This window comes from Penicillium maclennaniae (assembly GCF_028827695.1).
Source record: "Penicillium maclennaniae strain IBT 15551 chromosome Unknown utg000002l:1.0-2354659.0:1.0-2356205.0, whole genome shotgun sequence".
Taxonomy (NCBI): domain Eukaryota; kingdom Fungi; phylum Ascomycota; class Eurotiomycetes; order Eurotiales; family Aspergillaceae; genus Penicillium; species Penicillium maclennaniae.
The window spans coordinates 451,316-475,416 of NW_026623214.1; the positions used below are offsets into that span (position 1 = coordinate 451,316).

The 24,101-nt window shown below is 50.3% G+C and overlaps 6 protein-coding genes across 6 annotated transcripts; 3 read left to right on the top strand and 3 right to left on the bottom strand.

Annotated features, from left to right (window-relative positions):
- Positions 1-498: 498 nt before the first annotated feature.
- N7477_001395 (DNA-directed RNA polymerase II subunit RPB2) lies at positions 499-4,316 on the top strand (the record flags this gene model as incomplete). Its single annotated transcript, XM_056963058.1, has 3 exons — positions 499-607; positions 664-4,102; positions 4,154-4,316. The coding sequence occupies 3 exons, from the start codon at positions 499-501 to the stop codon at positions 4,314-4,316; spliced, it is 3,711 nt and encodes a 1,236-aa protein (XP_056825977.1).
- A 1,904-nt stretch (positions 4,317-6,220) lies between these two features.
- Positions 6,221-7,005, top strand: esdC (GTP-binding protein EsdC; the record flags this gene model as incomplete). Its single annotated transcript, XM_056963059.1, has 2 exons — positions 6,221-6,790; positions 6,820-7,005. The coding sequence occupies 2 exons, from the start codon at positions 6,221-6,223 to the stop codon at positions 7,003-7,005; spliced, it is 756 nt and encodes a 251-aa protein (XP_056825978.1).
- A 1,581-nt stretch (positions 7,006-8,586) lies between these two features.
- On the top strand, positions 8,587-9,740 carry N7477_001397 (endo-1,4-beta-xylanase; the record flags this gene model as incomplete). Its single annotated transcript, XM_056963060.1, has 2 exons — positions 8,587-8,823; positions 8,886-9,740. 2 exons carry the CDS (start codon positions 8,587-8,589, stop codon positions 9,738-9,740), a joined length of 1,092 nt encoding a protein of 363 aa, XP_056825979.1.
- Positions 9,741-11,454: 1,714 nt separating this feature from the next.
- On the bottom strand, positions 11,455-13,111 carry N7477_001398 (uncharacterized protein; the record flags this gene model as incomplete). Its single annotated transcript, XM_056963061.1, has 4 exons — positions 11,455-11,786; positions 11,815-11,932; positions 11,992-12,117; positions 12,182-13,111. 4 exons carry the CDS (start codon positions 13,109-13,111, stop codon positions 11,455-11,457), a joined length of 1,506 nt encoding a protein of 501 aa, XP_056825980.1.
- Positions 13,112-14,681: 1,570 nt separating this feature from the next.
- N7477_001399 (uncharacterized protein) lies at positions 14,682-15,803 on the bottom strand (the record flags this gene model as incomplete). Its single annotated transcript, XM_056963062.1, has 3 exons — positions 14,682-15,272; positions 15,348-15,637; positions 15,692-15,803. The coding sequence occupies 3 exons, from the start codon at positions 15,801-15,803 to the stop codon at positions 14,682-14,684; spliced, it is 993 nt and encodes a 330-aa protein (XP_056825981.1).
- A 4,267-nt stretch (positions 15,804-20,070) lies between these two features.
- Positions 20,071-23,566, bottom strand: N7477_001400 (putative nuclear pore complex subunit Nup85; the record flags this gene model as incomplete). Its single annotated transcript, XM_056963063.1, has 4 exons — positions 20,071-20,491; positions 20,539-21,044; positions 21,094-21,159; positions 21,203-23,566. 4 exons carry the CDS (start codon positions 23,564-23,566, stop codon positions 20,071-20,073), a joined length of 3,357 nt encoding a protein of 1,118 aa, XP_056825982.1.
- Between the last annotated feature and the right edge of the window lie 535 nt (positions 23,567-24,101).

Genomic DNA, 24,101 nt, shown 5'->3' on the forward strand with positions numbered 1-24,101 from the left:
AGTCTCAACATCTTAGTCGCTCACGCATTTGACAACTATACCTCACAAGATCCCCCGACAATAATCTCAGCGGCCAGCAATCAGAGCGTCTGCTTTCATTAGTACAGCCTTTGGGATGGTCCCTTGGGTCCTCAACATTGGGTCACTCCGGCCAGTCCATGTCGCATGATGTCACGTGACTTTTATCCACGCATCGCACGTGATCTACTCATCGGGCTAGCGCACCTCATGGCGCTGAAGCATCAAGATCCTCGGAGATCAGTCCCTTCATCCTGCAATCGCTGGGCCTCTTTCACATCCTACCGGACCCCTCAGGTTGCCCCTCACTTGCCTGTGCAGACTGCAGATACTGATTCTCCAGTCTCTGACGGGCGGGTGTTGCAGCGCGGGTATTTCTCACGCTTTTCCGCAGCCGACGCGCCTTGCGCTACCTGAGGAGCCTCTTCTTCTTTCACACTCGCACCTGGGCTCCTTTCTGGGCCCTCGACAAATTTAAACATGGCTGAATACGACGAAGCCTACGAAGATGAGTTTTACGACGATGGCGATGAGGGAATTACCTCGGAAGACTGCTGGACCGTGATATCTTCTTTCTTCGACAGCAAGGGTCTCGTCTCTCAGCAGCTCGACTCCTTCGATGAATTCATTTCTTCAACGATGCAGGAACTGGTGGAGGAACAAGGACAAGTGGTTCTCGACCAAACGCTCCCCCCGCCGAAGACGAAGTCGAGCCGATCGTTGTCCGCCGCTACGAGCTGAAATTCGGAACTGTCATGCTTTCACGACCATCCGTCACAGAAGGTGATGGAGCGACCACAATCATGTTGCCGCAAGAGGCACGTCTCCGAAACCTTACCTATGCGAGTCCCCTTTACCTTGGCGTCACAAAAAAAATCATGGAAGGACGAGAGCGTCTGGTTGCCGACCCGGAGGACGCAGAAGGCGATCTTGATGCGGACCCCAAGACCCGTGGCACATACCTCCAGTGGGAGCAGAAGGAGCTTCCCATGGAGCAGCAGAAGGAGGAACCTGTGTTCATTGGCAAGATGCCCATCATGCTCAAGTCCAAATACTGTATCTTGAAGGATTTGCCTGAGCAGGACCTTTACGCCTGGAATGAGTGCCCCTACGACTCTGGTGGTTACTTCGTCATCAACGGAAGTGAGAAGGTGTTGATTGCACAGGAGCGAAGTGCCGGAAACATCGTTCAGGTCTTCAAGAAGGCACCCCCAAGCCCAACACCTTACGTTGCTGAAATTCGAAGTGCAGTCGAGAAGGGATCGCGACTTCTGTCGCAGCTTGCGCTCAAGCTCTTCGCCAAGGGTGACAGCGCCAAGGGCGGCTTCGGCCCTACCATCCGTTCAACTCTGCCCTACGTCAAGACCGACATTCCTATCGTCGTTGTCTTCCGTGCTTTGGGTGTTGTGTCTGACGAGGACATTCTTAATCATATTTGCTATGATAAGAACGATACGCCGATGCTGGAGATGTTGAAGCCGTGTATTGAGGAGGGCTTCGTCATCCAAGATCGTGAGGTTGCCCTGGACTTTATCGCTAAGCGTGGATCCTCTCAGTCGAATTTGAACCACGAGCGCCGTGTGCGTTACGCACGGGAGATCATGCAGAAGGAGTTGTTGCCGCATATCTCACAAAGCGAGGGCAGTGAGACTCGCAAAGCCTTCTTCCTTGGCTACATGGTGCACCGTCTTCTTCAGTGTGCTCTCGGTCGCCGCGATGTCGACGATCGTGATCATTTCGGCAAGAAGCGTTTGGATCTCGCTGGACCCCTCTTGGCGGGTCTGTTCCGAGTTCTGTTCACCCGAGTCACTCGTGACTTGCAGCGCTACGTGCAGCGATGTGTTGAGACCAACAGAGAGATCTACTTGAACATGGGTATCAAGGCCGCTACCCTCACAAGTGGTCTAAAGTATGCGCTAGCAACGGGTAACTGGGGCGAGCAGAAGAAGGCGGCCAGCGCCAAGGCCGGTGTGTCTCAAGTGCTGAGTCGATACACTTATGCCTCGACCTTGTCACATTTGCGTCGTACCAATACACCCATTGGCAGAGATGGAAAGATCGCCAAGCCGCGACAGCTTCACAACACCCACTGGGGTCTTGTGTGCCCTGCTGAAACTCCTGAAGGTCAAGCTTGTGGTCTTGTCAAGAATTTGGCCCTCATGTGCTACATTACTGTAGGTACGCCCAGTGAGCCCATCATTGACTTCATGATTCAGCGTAATATGGAGGTTCTTGAAGAGTTTGAGCCCCAAGTCACACCCAACGCTACCAAGGTCTTCGTCAATGGTGTTTGGGTCGGTATTCATCGCGATCCGTCGCATCTTGTCACCACCATGATGTCTTTGCGCCGTCGAAACATGATCTCTCACGAGGTCAGCTTGGTTCGTGACATTCGTGACCGAGAGTTCAAGATTTTCACGGATACTGGTCGTGTGTGTCGACCTCTTTTCACCATTGACAATGATCCCAAGAGTGAAAATGCTGGATCGTTGGTTCTCAATAAGGAGCACATCCGAAAGCTCGAGCAGGACAAAGAATTGCCGGCAGATATGGACGCGGAAGATCGCCGTGAGCGCTATTTCGGATGGGAGGGCTTGGTCCGCTCCGGAGCTGTGGAGTTGGTGGACGCCGAGGAAGAAGAGACCATCATGATTGTCATGACGCCTGAAGACTTGGAAATTTCCAAGCAGCTCCAGGCCGGCTACGCGCTGCCTGAGACCGATTCGGATGACCCCAACAAGCGAGTCCGTTCTATTCTCAGTCAGCGGGCACACACATGGACACATTGCGAGATTCATCCCAGTATGATTCTCGGTGTCTGTGCCAGTATTATTCCTTTCCCGGATCACAACCAGTCTCCTCGTAACACCTACCAGTCTGCCATGGGTAAACAAGCCATGGGTGTCTTCTTGACGAATTTTGCACAGCGTATGGAGACCATGATGAACATTCTTTACTACCCTCAGAAGCCTCTCGCAACAACTCGATCAATGGAATTCTTGCGTTTCCGTGAGTTGCCCGCCGGTCAGAACGCCATTGTGGCTATCTCCTGTTACTCTGGCTACAACCAGGAAGATTCCGTCATTATGAACCAGAGCAGTATCGACCGTGGTCTGTTCCGCAGTCTCTTCTACCGCACATACACAGACTCAGAGAAGATGGTTGGCTTGACAGTTGTGGAGCGCTTCGAGAAGCCAATGCGATCTGATACCATTGGCATGCGCAAGGGGACATACGACAAGCTTGATGATGACGGTATCATTGCCCCTGGTGTCCGTGTGTCTGGTGAGGATATCATCATCGGCAAGACTGCACCTTTGGCTCCCGAGGCCGAAGAGCTTGGACAGCGTACTAAGGCTCACACCAAAATTGATGTTTCTACGCCTCTTCGCAGCACTGAGAGTGGTATCGTGGATCAGGTGTTGGTCTCCACTGGTGGTGACGAGCTCAAGTTCGTCAAGGTTCGCATGCGTACCACCAAGATTCCCCAGATCGGTGATAAGTTCGCTTCTCGTCACGGTCAGAAGGGTACCATCGGTATCACCTATCGTCAGGAGGACATGCCCTTCACTCGCGAGGGTATTGTCCCTGATCTGATTATCAACCCGCACGCCATTCCCTCTCGTATGACAATTGCTCACTTGATCGAGTGTCAACTGAGTAAGGTTTCTTCGCTGCGTGGATTCGAAGGTGATGCCACCCCCTTCACCGACGTGACAGTCGATTCCGTCTCCCGTCTGCTCCGCGAGCACGGCTACCAGTCCCGTGGATTCGAGGTCATGTACAACGGATACACCGGTCGCAAGATGGTGGCACAGGTTTTCCTGGGCCCGACCTACTATCAGCGTCTGCGCCACATGGTCGACGACAAGATCCACGCGCGTGCCCGTGGCCCAACGCAGATCCTGACCCGCCAGCCCGTGGAAGGTCGTGCTCGTGACGGTGGTCTCCGTTTCGGAGAGATGGAACGTGATTGCATGATCGCCCACGGAGCCAGTGCTTTCTTGAAGGAGCGTCTGTTCGACGTGTCCGATCCTTTCCGCGTGCATATTTGTGACGACTGCGGCCTGATGACCCCTATTGCGTGAGTCCCCTTCCCTTCCGCGAGTGAATTCAAAATACTGACTCCTTTCAGAAAACTGAAGAAGGGCCTATTCGAGTGCCGCCTCTGCAACAATAAGCACCGGATTTCGCAGGTGCACATTCCATACGCCGCCAAGCTTTTGTTCCAGGAGCTGGCCTCGATGAACATTGCCGCGAGGATGTTTACCGACCGGTCCGGCGTGTCGGTGCGGTGATCTTTTTGTATTTTAATGATTTGCTGAAAAATGCGTCGTTGGACTTTTGCGGCGTCGGGGATCTGAGAGCATCTTTCGTCTGGTGATACAGAAATAGTCATACATAGTGAATTCTTTCTTTGTATTCATGATCCATTGGTAACTCAGAACAGCTGGCTGTGTAGAGTAAGAGAAGAGTGTTTGTCCGATCCCAGTCATCGAGTGCCGACGACGTCTGCTAGGAATCCAATGACCCAGTCCTTGCATACTCAATCCATCATAATTTGTACATTGTAGTCAGCGCTCCAATCGATATGTCGACGAGACCTTGACCACTCAACTAACACTTCTATAGCCCATAATTTAACGAACAACATCGAGGACTTTTAGTACTTGTCAGACAAGGCCAGCTCAGAGCATCTGTCAGTGCACATACATGGACAAGCCGGTCGAACATGATTTGACTTGAGTGTTGTATCAAGACATTCTTTCGTACCGAGAACATATCAAAGAGGTCTATAGCTCCCAAGTCGAGGGAAGAGAGAATCAAATGTCAAGGATCCCGTAGAAAGTTGGTTCGGCTGAAAAACCAACCATGGATCGCACTGTAGTCTATCTCTCCCCTGCACACCTCCACTCCACAACAGGGATTCTATCAAGACTTCGATACAATCTGTGCCACGCATCAGCCCGGACAGATTCCTTGACCGATCATATTCGTACACGTCTTCTACCTTCCGGGGGCATTTCCGCTACGCCAATCATCACCCCAACCAGTGTTATGACCCGCGTGAGCTTGGAAGCCCCGGCTGCGCATGCCATGAATAACGCAAGAGCCTCAGTAGCTCTGCAAGTCCGGCTCCCGGCTTTGCATTGACCTCGCGAGATTCGACGATGCTGACGGAGTTGGGAACGTCCCGGCACTTTATCTTGCGGGGTCGTCAGGATCCTCCCGCGGCCAACTCCAGGGCTGTGCGCGGGGTATTCTAATAATCAAGATGGAGTTTTGTGCCTTGACTCTCAAGCTTTGCTTTGCTTCGATGCAGTCTGTCGTTGACCCAACGTTTCCAACAAGCCCGGCCAACACCCTTCCACCTGGAAGTATCCCACGACATGACGTCCCATGGACAATGCAGTGGCCCTGCACCAGGCATTGTCCAGAACCCAGACTCTGCAGGTCGACTGCAGGTCGCATCCGACCACTTTGACAGAAGCCCATGATCCAAGCTGATTCGATCACCCACCCTCATCCGGTCTCACCGCGAGCGTCAAATCCGGGATGATCATTGGCGGGAGACTAGCAAAGCAGCCCGTCACTGCGCGACACACCTCATAGCCAATAATGGACCAAGAATATGCGCCCACGGCAACAACCAACACGATTCTGCAGCGCTGATCGATCTGATTCCCTTAAAACTGGCCATAACCGCCCAGGCGCACTTTCTCTTTCTTTTCTTCAGCGAGCGTTTGTTTGTTAGAGCTGCCCTTTCGAGTCGAATCCTAAGCACTGGTTGCTAGGTTCTTTTATTCTTTCCAACTATACTATTCTTAATTCACCTTCTTACAACTCAAACACCCACAAAACCCTTTCTGAACACTTACGAGCTGCGCTCTTTGTGTTATTCAGCCTTGCTCGGATTTCAACTCGACTACTTTCCAACTACAGCCTTATTTCGTCGCCGGTCGACGTCTGCCTTGCTGTTTCAGCTCTATCAACAAATCTTCTTAATCTAATCTCGCTCGGATATATTCTTTATATTCTCGTTGTCGTGGAACTGGTTTCCATCTTCAAGAGTGAATCATACAATCTGACAATTGAACTCGGGTAGTTTCAGTTGTTATCACCAATTTACTCTTTACGCTTTACGCTATACGTCTACGACAAACTTTATTTTTGTTTTCTGTGATTCGCATCTTTTATCACAATGGCCGCAGTTCAACTCAAGTTCTCCCTGCGGACCTCGTCCAACGTCAAGACTGTCCACCTCGTCGGATCCTGGGACAATTACTCTCGCCAGCTGCCCCTCTCCGCCGAAGAGAAGCCCGGTGCTTGGAATGGCAAGTTCCGCTTCCAAACTTCGATGCTCCAGCTCGGCGCCCGCTACTGGTACTACTACATCATGGATGGGTACCACGTCAGCCACGACCCCGCCGTCGAGTACACCGTCGAGCCTACCACTGGCCGCAAGCTCAACATCCTGGACGTGCCAGGCGGCAAATCCGAGCGCAGCTCCCACAAGTCCCGCCGTGGTTCGACCAACGTCGCCACTGGCCGCGCTCTTTCGCCTTCCAAGATCCAGCACCCCAAGCCGTCCAAGCCCTACGCTTCCCGCCAGCTCCGTGAAGCCGAGTTCGCTCCTACTGTCGATGACCTGACCCGCCGCTTCGCCGGCTCCCGTCTATCTGACGAGTACTCCCTACAGCAACTCCCCACCCAGCTCCGCCGGTTCATCGCTGTCTTCGCGCTCCTCTGGCTCAACTTCGCCCTCGTCTCTGTCATCCATGAGCGACCCCCCCCGTGCAGTGCCGCTGTGAACGCTACGGCATCACCCGCAAGGGAGACCGCGTCAAGCTCGACTGTGGCGGCAGCCGCTGCGGCTACGTCACTGAGTCCTCGGATGCCTCATGCTCCGAGTCTGAGGATAGTGATGAGGAGTACCGTCGTGCCCGCAGCGGTGTCCGCCGCCAGGGTATCGTCGTCCGTCGCTAGATGGTTCTCGGCCCGGATTTGCTCCTGTCCAACTTACCTTCGGAAAGGAACATATTCGGATATTCAAACATGCCCGGTCTTCGTCTTGGTCGCAGGAAATAACACCGGCCATCATGCATCCTTGCTTTTGCTTTCAAAATAACATACAAAACAACAAAAACAGCCCTCTGCCGTTGGTGAAAAGGCTTTGCGCTACGGCTGGGCGGGGACGATAATTCGGTGTTGAGTGGTGGTGGTGAAGGGGAGAGCAGGAGATTTAGACATCGATGGACCCTCCGATGCACCAGACAACTATCCGCCCTGAGTTGTGACCCCCGAATCCTTGGGATAAGGACTCAGTCCGGGTGGATGACCAGCTTATCTTGTATCTGCCTGTGCATCTCGCAGGTGCAAGCCATAAGGACAATGCCGCTCTGCAGATCCCTTCCACCGGGTTGGTATGCAGCCTTGTGGTATCTTTCATCCTTGAATTCAATCCGTGCTGTACTTAGCGTGGGTGGTTAGCATGTGAAATGAGAAATGACCTGAATTCTTGGTGCAATATCCATTTTCGAGCTGTAAACAATGATCAAAATATAGGTGTAGATATGGACCCCTCCATTACACACCTTTTGCCTTGTAGAAAAGAATGATAGTTGTCTCTGTACAAGTATAAGGACTATGGCTGACCATCATATGATGCAGTGTGTGCATTGCATTAATGCGAGAGAAACTGAGGTCACAGACATGGGAAAGAAGAAGCTCAAAGTACCTTCTTCAATAGTTCACGATCTAACTTTTCTACATGCACAGTATCTTTCAAAGGCTAACGTACTATATACACGCGCAATCCATTACTCTAAACTATATAATGATATTCAGGAACTACCGGGGTTGGGGGTGCTTTGCAGGTCGGCTGTCGTGCCTGGGAGAATTCAGGCATAGCCGAGATGTACCTTCAGGCGGGGAAAAGTTCCCCATATCAGTCATGCGCTAAGGACCATCGCTTCTCCAAGTTTGTCATAGTTCGCAAGCGTTCAGCACAGGCGCTATCCTGGAAATGAATTAGGTGAATTTGCTGCCAAATTGCAGTCCGCTACCGAATTGGCCGAGACCAATCGCTTCTAAACACCCCTCTCGGTCTGTCTCCCATTATTTTAGGCAGGTCACTAATTTCAACTCCTCAGCAATTGCTATTAGACCTCGGACAACCGCTCTGACTTTTCATTATCTATATTTTAGCCTAAAAGGAAACTCTGTGAATTTGTCCTGTGTAAGTTCGGAGACTCGCAACCGACGGCTAGGTGGTCTCTCTGGCTCAGGGTATAGAAATTAGTGCAGTCCCCTGATCCTTTCTCCAATCGAATATAGCCTGATCCTCCGACCCTTTTTGCCTGAAAGCATTGTCCATCCCAGCAAGCGATGAAGAGCTCATGACCCAGGCTGTGGGGAAATTAACTCCACAGATTGGGACTGCCGACTGCTTGTTTTTGCGGGGAACCCTTTTTTTCTAGATTCAAGCATTTAAATACTGTGGTATTTTGGCATATTTAGATAAACACTCTTCTCTAGCCAATCTCCACTTTATAGAACCTTGCCAGAATGCACGCGGTCATTGCTGCCACGGCTCTTCTTGCCTGCCTTAGCCACGCAGCTCCTCACCAATCTCATCCCCAACCCCAAGACGACATTGACCTCAATTCCCTGGCACAGCACCATGGGAAGCTGTGGTTTGGCACCGCGGCCGATATCCCTGGAACAGGCGAGACGACTGACCCTGCGTACTTGAATGTCTTGCAGAAGAACTTTGGCGAGATTACGCCCGCCAATGCCATGAAGGTAAGTGATTGAGTCATAATCTGTGTATCGATACTGGCTTACAAGCGTGTGTCATAATATAGTTCATGTACACAGAGCCCGAGCAGAACGTGTTCAATTTCACCGAGGGAGACGCCTTCCTACATGTGGCTGAGAAGTACAATGCTCGTGTACGCTGCCACAATTTAGTCTGGGTGAGCGAGCTTTCAGACTTTGTTACATCGACAACTTGGACAGCCGAAGCTCTCAAGAAGGTGATGAAGAACCATATCTACAAGACTGTTCAGCACTATGGTCGACGCTGCTATTCATGGGATGTGGTCAACGAGGCCCTGAATGGCGATGGGTCATTTTCCTCGAGTGTCTGGTACGATACCATTGGAGAGGACTATTTCTACCTCGCCTTCCAGTATGCTCAGCAGGCTCTGGCGGAGATTGGCGCCCATGACGTGAAGCTCTATTACAACGACTACGGTATTGAGAACCCCGGAACCAAAGCAGATGCCGTTCTCGGCCTCGTCAGTAATCTACGCAAGCGTGGAATCCGGATTGATGGTGTTGGTCTTGAGTCGCATTTTATTGTTGGCGAGACACCTTCCCTTGCTGATCAGCTTTCCACCAAGAAAGCTTACATCAAGGCTAACTTGGATGTTGCTGTGACTGAGCTCGATGTTCGCGTTGCCGAGGCTCCTTTCTACACTGAAAGTGTTCAGCAGCAACAGGCCGCTGATTACTATACCAGTGTCACCAGTTGCATGCAGGCTGGACCCCGTTGTATTGGTGTGGTTGTTTGGGACTTTGATGATGCTTATTCTTGGGTGCCGGGCACATTTGGGGGTCAGGGTGCTGCTGATCTCTTTAACAGCACTCTGCAGGCTAAGCCGGCTTATTATGCGGTTGCAGAGGCCCTGCAGGGAAAAGCTTGCAGTGTATGCTGAATTGATTGCCCGTCGGCGATAGATTGAGCAAAGTGGAAAAAACACTCTCTTCTAGCAAACAATACGAGAAGTGGATGAGAAGTCGCTTTAAAAGGATTTTTCGATCGTAGTATTTTCTTACAAATTTGTTTTTCAACAGGCTGAGCTTCTCGCAATGGATGGAACAGGGGATTATTATAATGACTTTTCTATGGCCCAATCAAGAGAGCTCTCCGTACTGCATCACGTAATTGCTACAGTGCCTGGAAAGCAACAACGCTGCAACAAATGCCAGGTGGCTCTGGTCAACTGGTATTACAGCCTGCTCTGTCAACGGATCAAACTTTCAGCACTAGAAGCGCGAATGGGAAGAGCGCATTTGAATCGTGTCGACTAGAGGCGATGACTGAGATGAAAAAAAAATATCATTGCCATCAATATCCGATCAATATGGAAAGTTGCATCTCCCTTTATCGTGGTAGCGCTGGCTTTTTGCAGCTCTGCCTATACTCGAAATGAAGTATCGTTATCGATCATATTCAAACACTGGGACAACGGAGCTAGACTTTGAGGTCGAAGCTTACACAAGGTATTGTACCGTTGTAGGGGCCCTTAGACTTGTCGCAATATACATTCTCGATCTGCTCGACAAGCATGTCTTCGTCGTGTTGACAACATCTATTCTTAGTCGCATCAATTCATTTCGCCCGAAAAAATACTTTTAAATACTACGCCAGATCCCGATGTTGAGAAAAATCCATGGTGTTATCTTTACTTGTATCTACCGGAATCATGATGCTAAATATCCTACTGTATGACGTGCGATGGATTGTATATTTTCCTCACAAACTGTGCTTCGTGATTTACCCTGGCAATTGATCAAGCAATTCAAAAGCCAGAGTTCTTGAGTCCCTCTAACGTAATTCACACCAAGCTCGCCACCGCCAAACACCATGGTAAATACAATGATTCTTAACCTCACATCTTAATAATCCTTTCGTATTTGAACTTCGAATTTTGCCTGTAGCTAACGGGGATTTAATGTTTAGTGAGGATTATGAATATCGTAGGAAGTACTTCGCTTTTATATCGCTTTACTAAAAATTACACTCGCGGTATCGATAAATAGAACCATTCTATTCTAATGCGTAAAGCTCTTAAGTTTATAAAAGATATGGTATAATACTATCTCTAAACAAAAGGCGATTGGAATAATTAAGGTAGTGGTGAGATATAAACAATAAAATTATTGTATTTACAATAGTGTTCAGGGAGTGGCGAGCTTGCTGTGGAATACCTTCAGCCATATCGGTAATGAATTAATTCTCCCTCCCTGGCGCTCGATTGAGTCTCCTGTTTCTCCTGTTACTGCACCTTACGATCTTCGACGTTTCTGTTCCTTATTCAAGACTTAGATTACTGTATAGCTATCAATAGGCACGATCCCTCAAGACTGGGAAAAATATGTCGATCTCCATTTCTTGCGTGATACTCGTGAACGGAACCTACGAGGGTTTATGGATGGTAAATTACTTTTCATCATCTCGTGACTGTCATTTCTGAGAAGAGAAGAGATAACATGGGATTACCGACTCGTCATCGCTACTCCCATATGTACATGCTTGCCAAGTGAGCCGGAGACCTCATTTTCGGCCACCATCATCAAAGCAAACAGCATTGGAACAAACGCCAAGTCCTTGCTGGGGAAACAACCTGATCAGAGCAATTTCGCAAATTAGACCAGATATCTGAAGCCCTTGCGCATACGCAGCGACTCATCAGCACTCTCCATGACGACAGTAGCGCCAGTCTGGGCATCGGTATGTCCAGCATCCCACTCAGCCTCACTCTTCTCAAGTTTCTTATTCAAGTTGACGAGAATCATGCGGAAGATCCAGAATCCGATAATGGCGAAACCGTACATGGCCGTCACGATTCCGTAACTCTTGCGGTAGCCGTTGTCGGACAGGTTCCAGACATATGAACCGGCAACGTTACCCAGTTGACTGAAGGCGTTGATGAGTGCCAGAGCGACGGCTCGTTTGGCGGGGGCGAGGGAAGGAGGAACTGATCCAGGAATAGAAGACGATGAAACCTGCGTAGGATCCTGCCTGCAAGAAGAGGGCGACGTAGCGGGCTGCTACGTTCAGGGTTGACATGCTAATGATGAAGCCGACGAGACCCATGAAGATTGGACCGTAAATGTGCCAGATCTAGGTGTGTTGTTAGCTGGATTTGCTGGCTGGGTTATGGGTGATGGGTCTATAGTGACCTTTTCTTGGGTTCTATCGGCATGCCAGGCGATGATCAAGGAGAAGATGCAGGAGAAGACCCACGGCGGAGCACTCATGAGCAGAGTCGGGACGTAGCCGAAGCCCAGGGTGCCGGTGAGAGTGGGCTATAAAGGGAAGAAATTAGTAACACTGAGACATACTTTCGTTGAAGCAGAGGATGAAACTTACGAAGAAGGCGTTGAATGACAATCCCACGACGTAGGCAGTGATAGCCAGCATCATAATGTAGATCTTGAAATCTTTCAGGGCCATCATCAGGCCACTGAAGGGACTCTGTTCTTCATCATCCGTATCGGCCTCGCCAACATCCTCAATGATACGAAGCTGAGCAACGAGACGCTCTTCTTCGGTGAAGCCGCTCGAGTTGGTGGGCAAGTCAGGCAAGATAAAGCCAGAGGAGATGGCAATGACCATGGTGATGGAACCTTCAATCCAGAACAGCCAGCGCCAGGCTGCGTGGCCCAAGACGCCTTGCATGTTGGACAAGACTCCAGCAGCTACCAGCGACGAGAAGGCGTTCGAAATCAGGTTACCACAGAACAAGATGGCGTTTCGAGTGGTCAGCTCCTTGCGAGTGTACCACTTGGAGAGAATGAGGAGGGCACCAGGAAGGAAAGCCGCCTCGACGAAACCCAACAGGAAGCGAATACCCACCATGTCGCCGAAGCTCTTCGCGAATCCGGAACACGTAGAAACAATACCCCAGAGGGTCATTGCGATGGAAATGTACCATGATGGCCGCGAGATACGGTTGATGAACATGTTGGAAGGCACCTGCATCAGAATGTAGCCAACGTACAGAATACTCAGACATGTCGAGTACTGATTGTCGGTGAGGTTGAGGTCAGTTTGCAGTCCCTTCAAACGGGCGGCAGAGATGTTGTTGCGGTCGAGGTAATTCATGATATAGATCAACACGAACAGACTGCAGCGAGCATCAAGCTTGCGCTTCAGACTCTTCTCGACCACGATTCGACGAGCCGGATCAATGTGAGGCAGGAGATTGTGTTGTTCAGCCACGTGCTCGAGATTCTCGACCCTCTCCTTCTCAATCTCGATCCCCATATCTTTTGTGTTTCGTGAGATATCGTCCGCCATTGTGAGGACTGTCTCTTTCAACCAGGCCACTTTCTCGAGAGAGAAATTCCGGGGAAATAAAAAAGAGGGTTTTGCATTTTTATGACCAAAGTTGCACGATTTACCCCCACACTACTAAGCGCACTTTGTCCTCGCTCCGGAATTGGGTGACCCCCACGCGAGAAATACCCTAAGAAGCGGGTTCCCCAGTGGGGTTTTCCCCCTTGGCAGTCGGGGTAGGTCGGGGTTGAGACATGGCAGGCTTTTTCTTTCCCACTCTCGGTTCTGGCATTGGCTGCTGTTTGGCTAGTCGGTCCGATTCATGGCGTCAGGGCGGTCGGGTTCGGGATCACGAGGAGGAGGAGACCCCCGTGTGCGCCGGATCATGTATTCAGAAACATTCCGCCGGCACCTGGCAACGGCATTCTGAAATTAGGTCATTCCGGGGACGCGGAGAAGACCGTCATGTGTTGGCCTGTGCATTCACAGGTATAGAGCTAGCGATGGTTTATCCGGATGGTTGGCGGGTTGTATGGTGGTATGCTCTCGGCCCGCCCTAGGGATATTTGGCTCGGGCACCCGCGCCCACAACAGTGAAATTCGATGGTCCCCGAGATTAAAGAAAAAAAAAAAGAAAAAAATGACTGGTGAATTATATGTACTGATACTAGTGAGAGCTATTGGGGAAAGATCTACTCATCTAGCCGGGGTAGGAGAATTACGCTCGTGTTGACCAGAGTTAGAATTAACGTGGGATTTCCAGGACAGGGACCGGGGCGAGGCACTTAGTTTCGCGGGGGCCACATTTGCCGGCAAAGGCGGTGTACAGTGTGCAGCCTGACCGCCTTTGCCCGCGGGCCTCTTTGATTCAAATTGTAGCTTCTCCTACAGATCAATACATTGAATTTCCCCTGAGTGCAGGAAATAAATGAAGGTTCCCTGCACATAGACACCCGAGCCATTTATTTTCCATGGCTACCTGACTTCGACTTCGAGTTCGGGTGAAGAGACTTTTGGACGCGTTGGCAGTCTTCATGACGGGGAAGGTGGGGGTCAGTGGAACGATTGAAAATTGGCTCGACTGTTCGGGTCGGGGAAATTTCCAAACAGGCTTCGTGGATACTGAAAAATTCAAAGCGCTTCCAGCTCTCAGGTGTTACCCTAAGAGTCATAAAAAGGGCACAAGCCTAGATACGAAGGATATAGCAAATCGAAGAGAAGAAAAAGTTTGAGAGGAAGTCGGAGACCCAATTTGGTTCTGACCTCGCGCATTCACTCCTCGTAGGTGCTGCCCCCCTGTACCCCACACTCTGACTTACGATGCTTGTATTGCACCAAGCAAATTCGTAAATTTCACATAATACATTTGAATCAATATACTATCAACGGACTTTGTCTCATTCAGCTCTACACAACAGCGCTGTCTAGGTCAGATCCGAAAACCTCACAGCTTCGCCTCGTCGCTGTCCTAACCCCCACGAGAGATTGTTTTCGCTGCAACCCCCTTCACACAAGACACGCAGCAAAGCCAGTGAATCCCTGCTTGAGATAATGCAAATATGACTATGACATGTCTCTTATCACCAGACAATCATTGAGGCCCCGGCCCAATAATATCCTCCAAGAAATCAAATCCCTTCCTCTGCAACCACCAAGTCCTCGATCCAACCTTCATAATATTAGCAAAAGTATGCTCTTCATCCGGAACCTCCGTCATCCCACACTTGACACCCTCTTTCTTCAATTTAGCAAAAAGCTCACGACTCAAATCAATCGGCACCATGGTATCAGCCATCCCGTGCACAATATAAGTCGGCGGGAACTTCGAGGCAACATTCTGCAGCGGATCCACAGATTTGAAAGTTGGATCCTTCGTCTCCGAGTCCGGGTAGATGGCAGACAAGACATTGCCGGACGCGATCTGCGTGAAAGCGAATGCGTCGCGGGGACGGGAGAAGTCCGGGCCCTTTGAGACGCCTGACTCGGATTGTCCCTCCAGTGAAACGGAACTGTCAGTTGGGATGGGGATCTCATCGTAGATCTTGTTCAAGAATGATGGATCGAGGTGAGGTGGTAATTTGGCCTGCACGTGAGGGAGTTGCGTTTTCCAGAATGGGTGAGTGAAATGCACGGCGCCATAGAATGAAAGGATTGCTTTGGGTGATTTGGGAGTATTCCAGCCCTTACTTTGTTAGTTCTTCCTGACTTTGACCCAAGAGAATAGCTGGGCGACTTGAGCGTGAGAAGGGTAACATACCAACGACATCGCCAAATGCCCACCACTTGACGTTCCGAATGCTGCGATATTGTCCAAGTCTGCGCCGTACGGACCTTGTTGTTGTAGAACCGCGTCGAGATGTCCATCATACACCCACGCGAGCAGGTCTCGGATATCCTGCATTGGTCCCTCGAGCAAGTTCACACCAGGGCATAGTCGGTGGTTAGGGACCAGTACGATCCAGCCGCGCTCAAGGCAATCAGTGATCTGCGGCATGGATACCATGCGAGAATGGCCTAGCATGAAAGCGCCGCCATGGATATTGATTACTGTTCCGGTCAGTATTGGTATTATTTAGGGATGTAATGCAGGTGTGAACTCACTAACGGGGTATAGCTTCTTCTCTGAAGATGCGGTCGCAGGCAGGTAAATGTCAGTGTTGATTTTGCTGCCATTGATCTCTTTGTAGAGGACTGTGATGGGATTAAGAGACATGGTGGTGATTCTATGTCGGAGTCAATTTGTGCTGAGGTCAATGGGATGTGGGGGAAATTTATAGCCGGCAATTCCCCAGATCTGGGCTCGGCTTTTCCGGGCGGGTCGAGTGGGTGCCATGTGGGAAATGTGTTGGTGAAGTGAATTGTTGAAGCATTGTGGGGAATCCTAACTCGTCATTTCAATTTCTTATCAATGAGATTGGTGTGCGCAGAAGAGTTTCATGATGTTTGAGTATCGCTGGTTGATCAAGTACATATTAGAGCGAGGGCGATCCTGGTTACATGTCAAGTCGGTGATCATCAACCCAAACCCCAGGAATGTTTATTCCCAATCATGCTTAGTGTCTAACTGCTTGACTGATCTTCTTAATTTCCGGATTCTCTGGGCAAGCCTGTCCCACAGAACCACTGGCTTGATCCGGTCAAGGTCGTCGGACTCACGCTGTGTGTTCTCTATGCGGGTTCCTCGACTTGATCAGGAGACGAAAGATGAGTAATCTGACGACGAGGGTCAACGTAGTTCCGTCCGAGACGTCCACCCGCTGGCTTTGTTCTGCAATGTCTCCACCAGATTTATCCGAAAGCGGAAATACCTTATGAGGTCACGAGCTACGCTTGAATGGACGTCAGGATATCTGGCTTGCTCGTCGGACCCATGTTTTGATTGGTAAGAGATCTACGGCTACGACAATCTAGAATTGGCGATCTGAAATGACGAGGTATGTTTAGTGAAGGACTAGCCCAATATAGCTGCTTTAATCTTCTGAATTGACAAGCATGCGACATCTGATCTCTAACTTTTTTTTGTTCTACTACCGGCTTTGATTAATCATTAGAGAAAGGCGCTACATCCTCGGTGCTTCCTATGTCGCCCAGCCCATGACACATGACGCTCATGTCTAATCACCATATGCGCATGCCATGGTACCTGGCAATTTCTGTGCGGCAAAAGACTGTCAAGCGCCTGTCGTAAGCTTTCAATCGTGATCACGCACTCATCATTATCTGACCAGAAACCCTCGACTTGTAATGAATCATCTAATCGCAGCTCCTCCAGTTGCCCATTATGCTTGCATCCTAAACCATTCCTATATAGTCGTCTGCTAGGAACCGGTAGTTAGACATTCCTATTCCATCCCACATACCTAGACGACAGCGAAGAAATTAATATCCTATGTAAGTCACTAATCACTTCTCTACAACTGTCATCATTTGATAATGAATCAGCACAAGCACGCAACAAATCATGCGTTTTCCCGTCTTATATATCACGGCCATATCAGTGGTCTTCGCGTGGGCAAAAAAAGCTGGGCACGGTGAGCCCTGTTCTAATGATGCAGAATGTCATTGTGGCGACGCGTCTTGCTTCTGTGATGGCTCAAATGGCTGTCCGCGTCTATGCGTAAGTAAATTTGGCGCGAGGGGCTGGGGAAATAAACGGGGTGAATGGTGCCGAAACGATGGTGACTGCAAGTGGTGTCTCAAAGGTGACGGCTGCAAGGACCGGCTTAATTGTGACAGGACGGACTGTGACGGGAAGTGCGTGCCGGTTCCATTTAATAAATTAGGAGACGATGGAGGGTTTTGGATACAGCAGTGTTACGTTCTAGCAACCCTCTCATCTCTATAACATTAATTCAAGGATCGAAGGAGATGATACCTCCCACAAGCATCAGTGCTTTTTATTGTGGTTGACTGAGCCAACATATTCTGAATGGTTGAGATGCTGTAGTTTTGCACTTTATCGAACCTCAACTTTTGATAAATGGGGTGTTTAAGTAGGAAGCTCGGTCTTGAACTTTGTGCATATAATTCCCATTCGAGATACAGATAGTGTTCAAGATAGAGATGTTGAAGAGTGCGTCATCGCTTCATTGGCGATGTTCAAATGTAGCGCTTTGCATTGCGGGAAAGTAGAAATTGCAGGATGGTTGTCTCCCTATACCTATTAGTGATTATCAGATCTCATCTTCCCCTGAACCATTTTCAAAATATCCGTCGGTAGGACGTGAAAGAAGTTGCAAGTGTGTCAATATGTACTTGATTTCGAAAACCACCGTACTTTACATGTAAAACCTGAAAACTGACAAAATTCAATACCACTAACAACGAAAAGATTTGGGAAAGTAATCAAGGCTCCAATGGAAAGAGAATCTACATCGTCAAGTCTCCAATAAGAATCTGTAACAAATACCAAAAATATCATATTAAACTAACAATGTACTCCGCGCTCACATGCAAAGACGCAGAACCAGTCCACGAAACGCAAAAACAAAAGAACACACACTCCGGAGTGAAAGGTCCACGTAGTATACACTGTCTCCATCACTCGTAGGTCTACCAGAGAACCACATCATTCCATCTCACGGCCCCTGCGCCCGGCAGAGACCGCAGTTTGACATTTCAGACGTCGCCCATTCTCGTAATCCATCAATCGTACCATCAAATCAGTTCACCGTCCTATTCTTCATCAAGAAGAGAACATAAGCATATCCCGCCCTGATTCTGGACTCTCCATCAAGGGGAGATCCTTATATTCACCCATTATCCATGCCAGAACCCTCAATCCATAGTCAAGCCAAATCAAGTCAAGTCAAGTTGTATTCCAGAGAACTATCCAACCGACTCACCCCCTCCAGGCATTGAGTCCTCAATCACCGTCTAGCGATAAGACTTGGAACTCTCATACCCGGAATCCGGCCAACGACCAGCGTCAGGCGAAGATGTCGACCCCCCTAGCAGAATGCCTTGAGCACGCATAGCCCACAAGCACGGTCTTTTCCTGCACGGCGTGGCCGCGTTGACCGTATGCGGAACAAGGGTCGATGGAGTGTTGGTGGTAGATGCATTTGCAGACGGAGTAGCGTTCGACGACTTTGTAGCACATTTCGAATATCTTTTCTCTTTTCTCCTTCAAGGAGTGCGTGAGTACGAGTATGAGAATGAGATTGAGAATGAGATTGGTATAGTGGTAATGGTAGTGATCGAGTTGATGGTGAAGCAATGGAACTGGTAATGCGCTTGTGAGCTGGAAATGGAAATCCAATGGTGGATTGGTGAAAATGAAGGGGGGGGGGGTTTAAAGCAGACAAAAAGAAGAAAAAGAGCGAGATCCAGCCCGTGTGAATGCAATGGAAATGAAGGGCGCTGAAGTGCTGAAGAGGAAAAGCCCTGGGCCGGGTCGATATATAAACAAAAAACGGAATGAGAGAGGACCCCTCATTGTCCTGGGCCATGAGGAATTGCAGATCCACAAGCAGCTGCAAGGCATCCCGCAAATGTCCAGCCCTATGGGAGCCCCAGGCAGAAATCTACGGAAATCACCGAAAAGACTTCAACCAATACGAGCTATGTCGATCCACTTGGGCCTGATCCGTAGTCTTCATTTGGAGGCGGAAGCTTTGATTTTTGGAGGTCCCGGTTCTTAAAGCTTGAACTGATTAGGTTAGTGTGAGTGAGTGCCAGTGGGAGGTCAAAAATCATAGTCATAATTATAGTCCTGGTCCATAGTTTCCGGTCATGTTACCTCACGTCAGAGGCTCAACGACGGAAGAGAACAAGCGGGAAAGAAGGAGCTTTGGAAAGACGTGGGATTCGGTGAGGGGCTGGTGCGAGGCTGAGGGTTCCACTTCGACGAAAGAGTCCAGTCGGATTGAATGATAGGGATCGGGGCGTTGTATTCCCGCTACTGCGCCTCATTGTCACTCTTTTCTACACCGTCTTGCTTCGCTGCTTGACTATAGCGAGTTCTGGTTTCTGGAGTGATTCATATCGATATCTGGCGGTGTCCTTTGGGGAGGCTCAGTGTTCGTGGGAGATTCTGGTGGAGATTAGGCTCCCACGTTCAGCTGCTGACGCACGAGATGAACCTTGGCGACTGGGGCCCGTAGGGCTGAGATCCACTGGGGCACAAACAGGGAAGGTTGAACTATGAAACAGGGCCGAGTAGTTCATATGGTTCTATCTTTACATTTCATGAGATGATTCTTATCACGAACGAGTGTCTTCACTTCAACACACCAAGTAGACATGTTGATGGCCTTAGCCGATTACCATAGAGTTTAGAGACTGGAGTCTAATGACAGATACAGACTGACGATCCTTGATCATCCGCAGTCCGTGACCTCAATGACGATCTACACCTCGACCGCAGGTGCAACGTTCAAACCCGATTCAGGATTCCTGAACAGACATTATGCTAATGCTAAGGTCTCAAAAAATTCCGCTAATCATACAAGCCCTGAGACCCATTTCAGCTCGACTTTCTACACGGCCCCCAACGACCCAAAGCTCAAACCCTTAGCCAGACCCAATCGAAGCATCCGCAACACATCCTCACCCCTGGTACTCTCCGGCAGACCGGCACGCCAGTCCCATCCCCGAGCTCGGCCCGAGTCCTTGTCACCGGGTCGAGGGACAAGGACACCTGAGCTGCCAGCTGAGGTGGGACCTGATAAAAGCTCGTTTCCGATAAGGGAGAAAGTTGAGGCTGAGAGGTTGGAGATGGATTTCTTGAGGATGGTATTTGGGGAGAGAGCGGCGCCTTCGGGGAGGTGGTTGTAGCCGAGCAGGGTGGAGCGGAAGCATTCTTCGCATTGCGCGAAGACAGGGGGGTCACTGTTTCTAAATCCTCGATTGCGGAGAGAATCGTGAATTGTTGGGAGACAGTGAGGGTGGAGGTAGGTTCTGGGCAGCCGTCAATACGTGGATTCCAAGCGCATGTCGGATCGTACTTACGGTTGACGAAGATGAGGGTCTCGCCCAGAAGTGCGAGGAGTCCGTCAACTTGGACAGCGGAGTCGCGGCTGGGATCGAAGAGACCGCCGTAGATGTTGTCAGCGGCGCTGCTCACCACAGCTGTGAGCGCTTTGGCGGCGGCGCGACGTCGGGCAAGAGGCTTGAATCGGGGTTGCTGGCCTTCCTCTAGGTCCAAGGCCTCGTCACGGATCTCGTAGTACCGACGCAACGTTGCGTAACCACTGAGGTAGAACTGAAGAATTGCAGCGGCGTCTTCATCAATGGATGCAATGGATGTCAAACACGCTTTGGGATCTTTGATCAAAGAACGAAGGTTGGCGTCCAAGTCGGCCGTCGCAGGGTATGCGCGAGAGTGGACTAAGCTGTAGGAAATCAAAAGATCCACGACGGACTTGACTTTGCGGCGGTTGTGAGCACGCGCATAGCAGATGAGCGCAAGGCCAAAACTATCGGATTTGGCTGCATTCGAGTCACCAAATCGCTGAGATCATTAGCACATGTTTTCTATCGGCTTCGTAGAAAAAGCATACCTCGGAGATCTTTCGTCCCGTCTCCTCCAGTCCCAAGTCCGAGCACAGCATGACCAACTTGTCCATCTGTGCCACATCATCCAGCGGTAGCTTGTCCACAATCTCAGACACGGCTTTTTTTCGTCGCGCTAGCATCATCAAGACGACTCAATACTTCTAAAGCCATTTCCCAGCCCTCTCGGGTGCCGGTCTCATTCTCGATCGATCCCCGGTCATTCAAACCAAAGGCATAATCACGTATGATATCAACTCGGTTGAGCTTGTGAGTAATCGGCCCGTTGTCCTGGCCGTAGGATAACACCATCAAGTCTTTTTCACTCAAACCAGGCATCTTCTTCGACGTCTCCGCAGAGGTGAACCAGCCACCAAGGCAGGCAACTTCTGTAACAGCAGAAGCAACGCACTGCGACCAGGTTTGCATCAACTCGACAACACCCTGCACATTACCCTCAAACACATTGGCCAGACCAACTTCAACGCTGTTCATGGTGTTCACCCGGAATCCCGTGTTGTCAGATGGCTCGTTGGTTGCGCTACCGAAAGCAAGATCCAGGCGTCGAAGATAGGCATCGCGAGTGTTGCGATCCACGGAACGAATTTGGCTTCGAGATCCGCGTGAGCGCCTGAAGTCGTTGCTCGATGTGCTGGTGCGGAAGTCGATTCCAGGTGTCCCTTCATCATCCTCACCATCCCACCAGGCAGTCAGACCGATAGTCGCCTCGACCCAATCTTGAGACTGGGCCTTGATAGTGGCCGGGTCACCGAGAATAATGCGGTATAGAGAGCGCAAGCTCTGGTAGATGCTCCACGGGACACGACTCTCGGCCATGCGCGCAGATTGGCTGAAGGAGATTGGCTTCTGTCCGAAGTTCGAAAGACCAAAGTTGACGGCCTGGAAGCCACGGTTCTCTTGCAATAGAGGAACTGGCTGATCCTTCTCCTCGCCCTCGGCAAAGTCCTCTAGGTCATTGACCGCAGCAAGCACCTGCTTGCGGTAGTGGTTCCAGTCAGGACCGGTTATGTCCCAGTCGTCATCTTGGAAGCCCGGGCAAGAATCCAGCACTGAAAGCGCCTTGTTCACGCAGCGCTGGATATTTTGTAATTGAATACCACGGTAGCCCGGCTGTGGTAGGCCGTCCTCGAGCGCCGATCGCGCATAGTTGAAATCGGCAGATCGAAGAATCTCGGCAGCCTCCGCAAAGCGGCCGCGAAGGACAGCGGAATTGATAATATCCCAGAAGTTTGTGGAGGCTGTCGGGTTGGGCTCGACGTAGCGCAGTGCTTGCAAGTCATTAGCTTGGGATGCATGATTACCGTTCAACCAGTCGAGCAGAATCTGAGGCAATGGGGTGGCCACGACAGATCTTTGCATGGCTTTGACCATACTGTTGTGTCCGGTTCGAGCAGCCGGGTTAGAGGCAGTGGCGATGGGGTTAGACGCACGGCCCGGATGATGAATTTGCAGCATCAAAGAGGCCAAGAAGCTTGCCTTGACGAGATTAGGAGCCATTTTTTCGGGACCAATGCTGGCTCCAGAGCCATATGGCCGCACAATCCCACTGCGATCCGCACAAATATCCCAAGTCGCTGCCAACTTGTTCGCAGTATATGAAAGGATGAGATCAAGATCGAGATGTGTGTACTGGATGTCTCTAAGCTCGTCATGCATTCGGCCGAGCGTATCCTCTGTGTTGATAATCATGTCAGCCGGTTCGTCGACAGCAGCCTGGCGGGATCGAACAGCAAGCTGATGCAGGATGGAAGGCATGGCAGAGGACTTTTTCGGGGAGAGCTTGGTCTTGCGAATCGGCGATTGCTGCGCCCAGCGCTCGTCGAGTTTCGGTCGCTTCGCATCCGTAGGGTTCGTGTAAATTGGCTTGCGCTGGCCGAGCGCCGAAGGCTGTGCTGGGAGCGGATTTCCGAAATTGGAATCTAGGAAGCTGAGACGGGTCGAGGGTTCACGACTGCTCATGTCCATATCCCCCTCAGCATCCTCCTCCTCTTCAAGCTCCTCTTCCGGTTCCCTCTCCTCTTCCCCCTCTTCGTATTCTTCCTCGTATCGGCTTACGCCTGATTGTCCAAAGCCGTTGGACTGCCCGAAATTCGTGGACTGCGCGAATCCGCCTCCATTGGTCGAGCCGAAGTGAGACTGGGATGCAACGAAGGACCTGGGGGCCGCCTTGGCTGGTTTGGACTGGGCAAACTCAGACCCGAAAGAGGAACCGAAGATGCTGTCATTTGTGTTGAACCCGCCGGATTTGGTGAAGAGGGAGTTATTGAAGCCTGGTTGATTCGAGTGCGACTCGATCTGAGAGCTGTTGAAAAGCTTCGAGTTCGGATGTCCTTGGGGAGTGAAGGAGTCGCCTTCCGAAGGCGGAGGACCGGCGGGGGTTGTAGAGAGATGACTCCATTGTGACTTCCCCTTGTCCGGTGTTGACGGCGGGCTTGAATCGTATGGGACTTTGAAAGTCATTTCGGCGGTTGTTGTTGCCGGAGTGGTGAATCAATGGCGTCGGAAAGAGAGCGCAAGTTTGGGCCGCAACTGAAGATCAGAGGCAGCAATTGCCCAAAGGGGAGTCAAAACAAGGCACAAGTCGATGGAGAAGAAATGAATGACAATGCGGTAAGGTCAGGCGAAGTTGTCCACCGAAGCGCTCGGTGTTTTGCAATCGCTGAATTTCACTCGTCGACGCGTGAGAAGCCCGTGAAAATATAGGTCACGTGGTTTGATACTTATCGCCTTCATCTTCAGGTGTCGAGGCTCAAATTCAATCGATCAGGAAAGATGCCAACGAAGATATTAAAGGAAACCAAACGATAAGAAACCCTCAATTTTTCAATTCATCCATTCATTTCGTGCACTATTCGTTCAAGTTCACGTAGATATTGGTGTATATGCTGCGGTGGTTTTGAAGGAGTTTCCAGGTAGCAAAGGAATCGGGGATTCGCTTCCACGGAGCTATCTTGAATGAAGAAGTCAACTTTTCTTCTATTATCAGTGATCACAT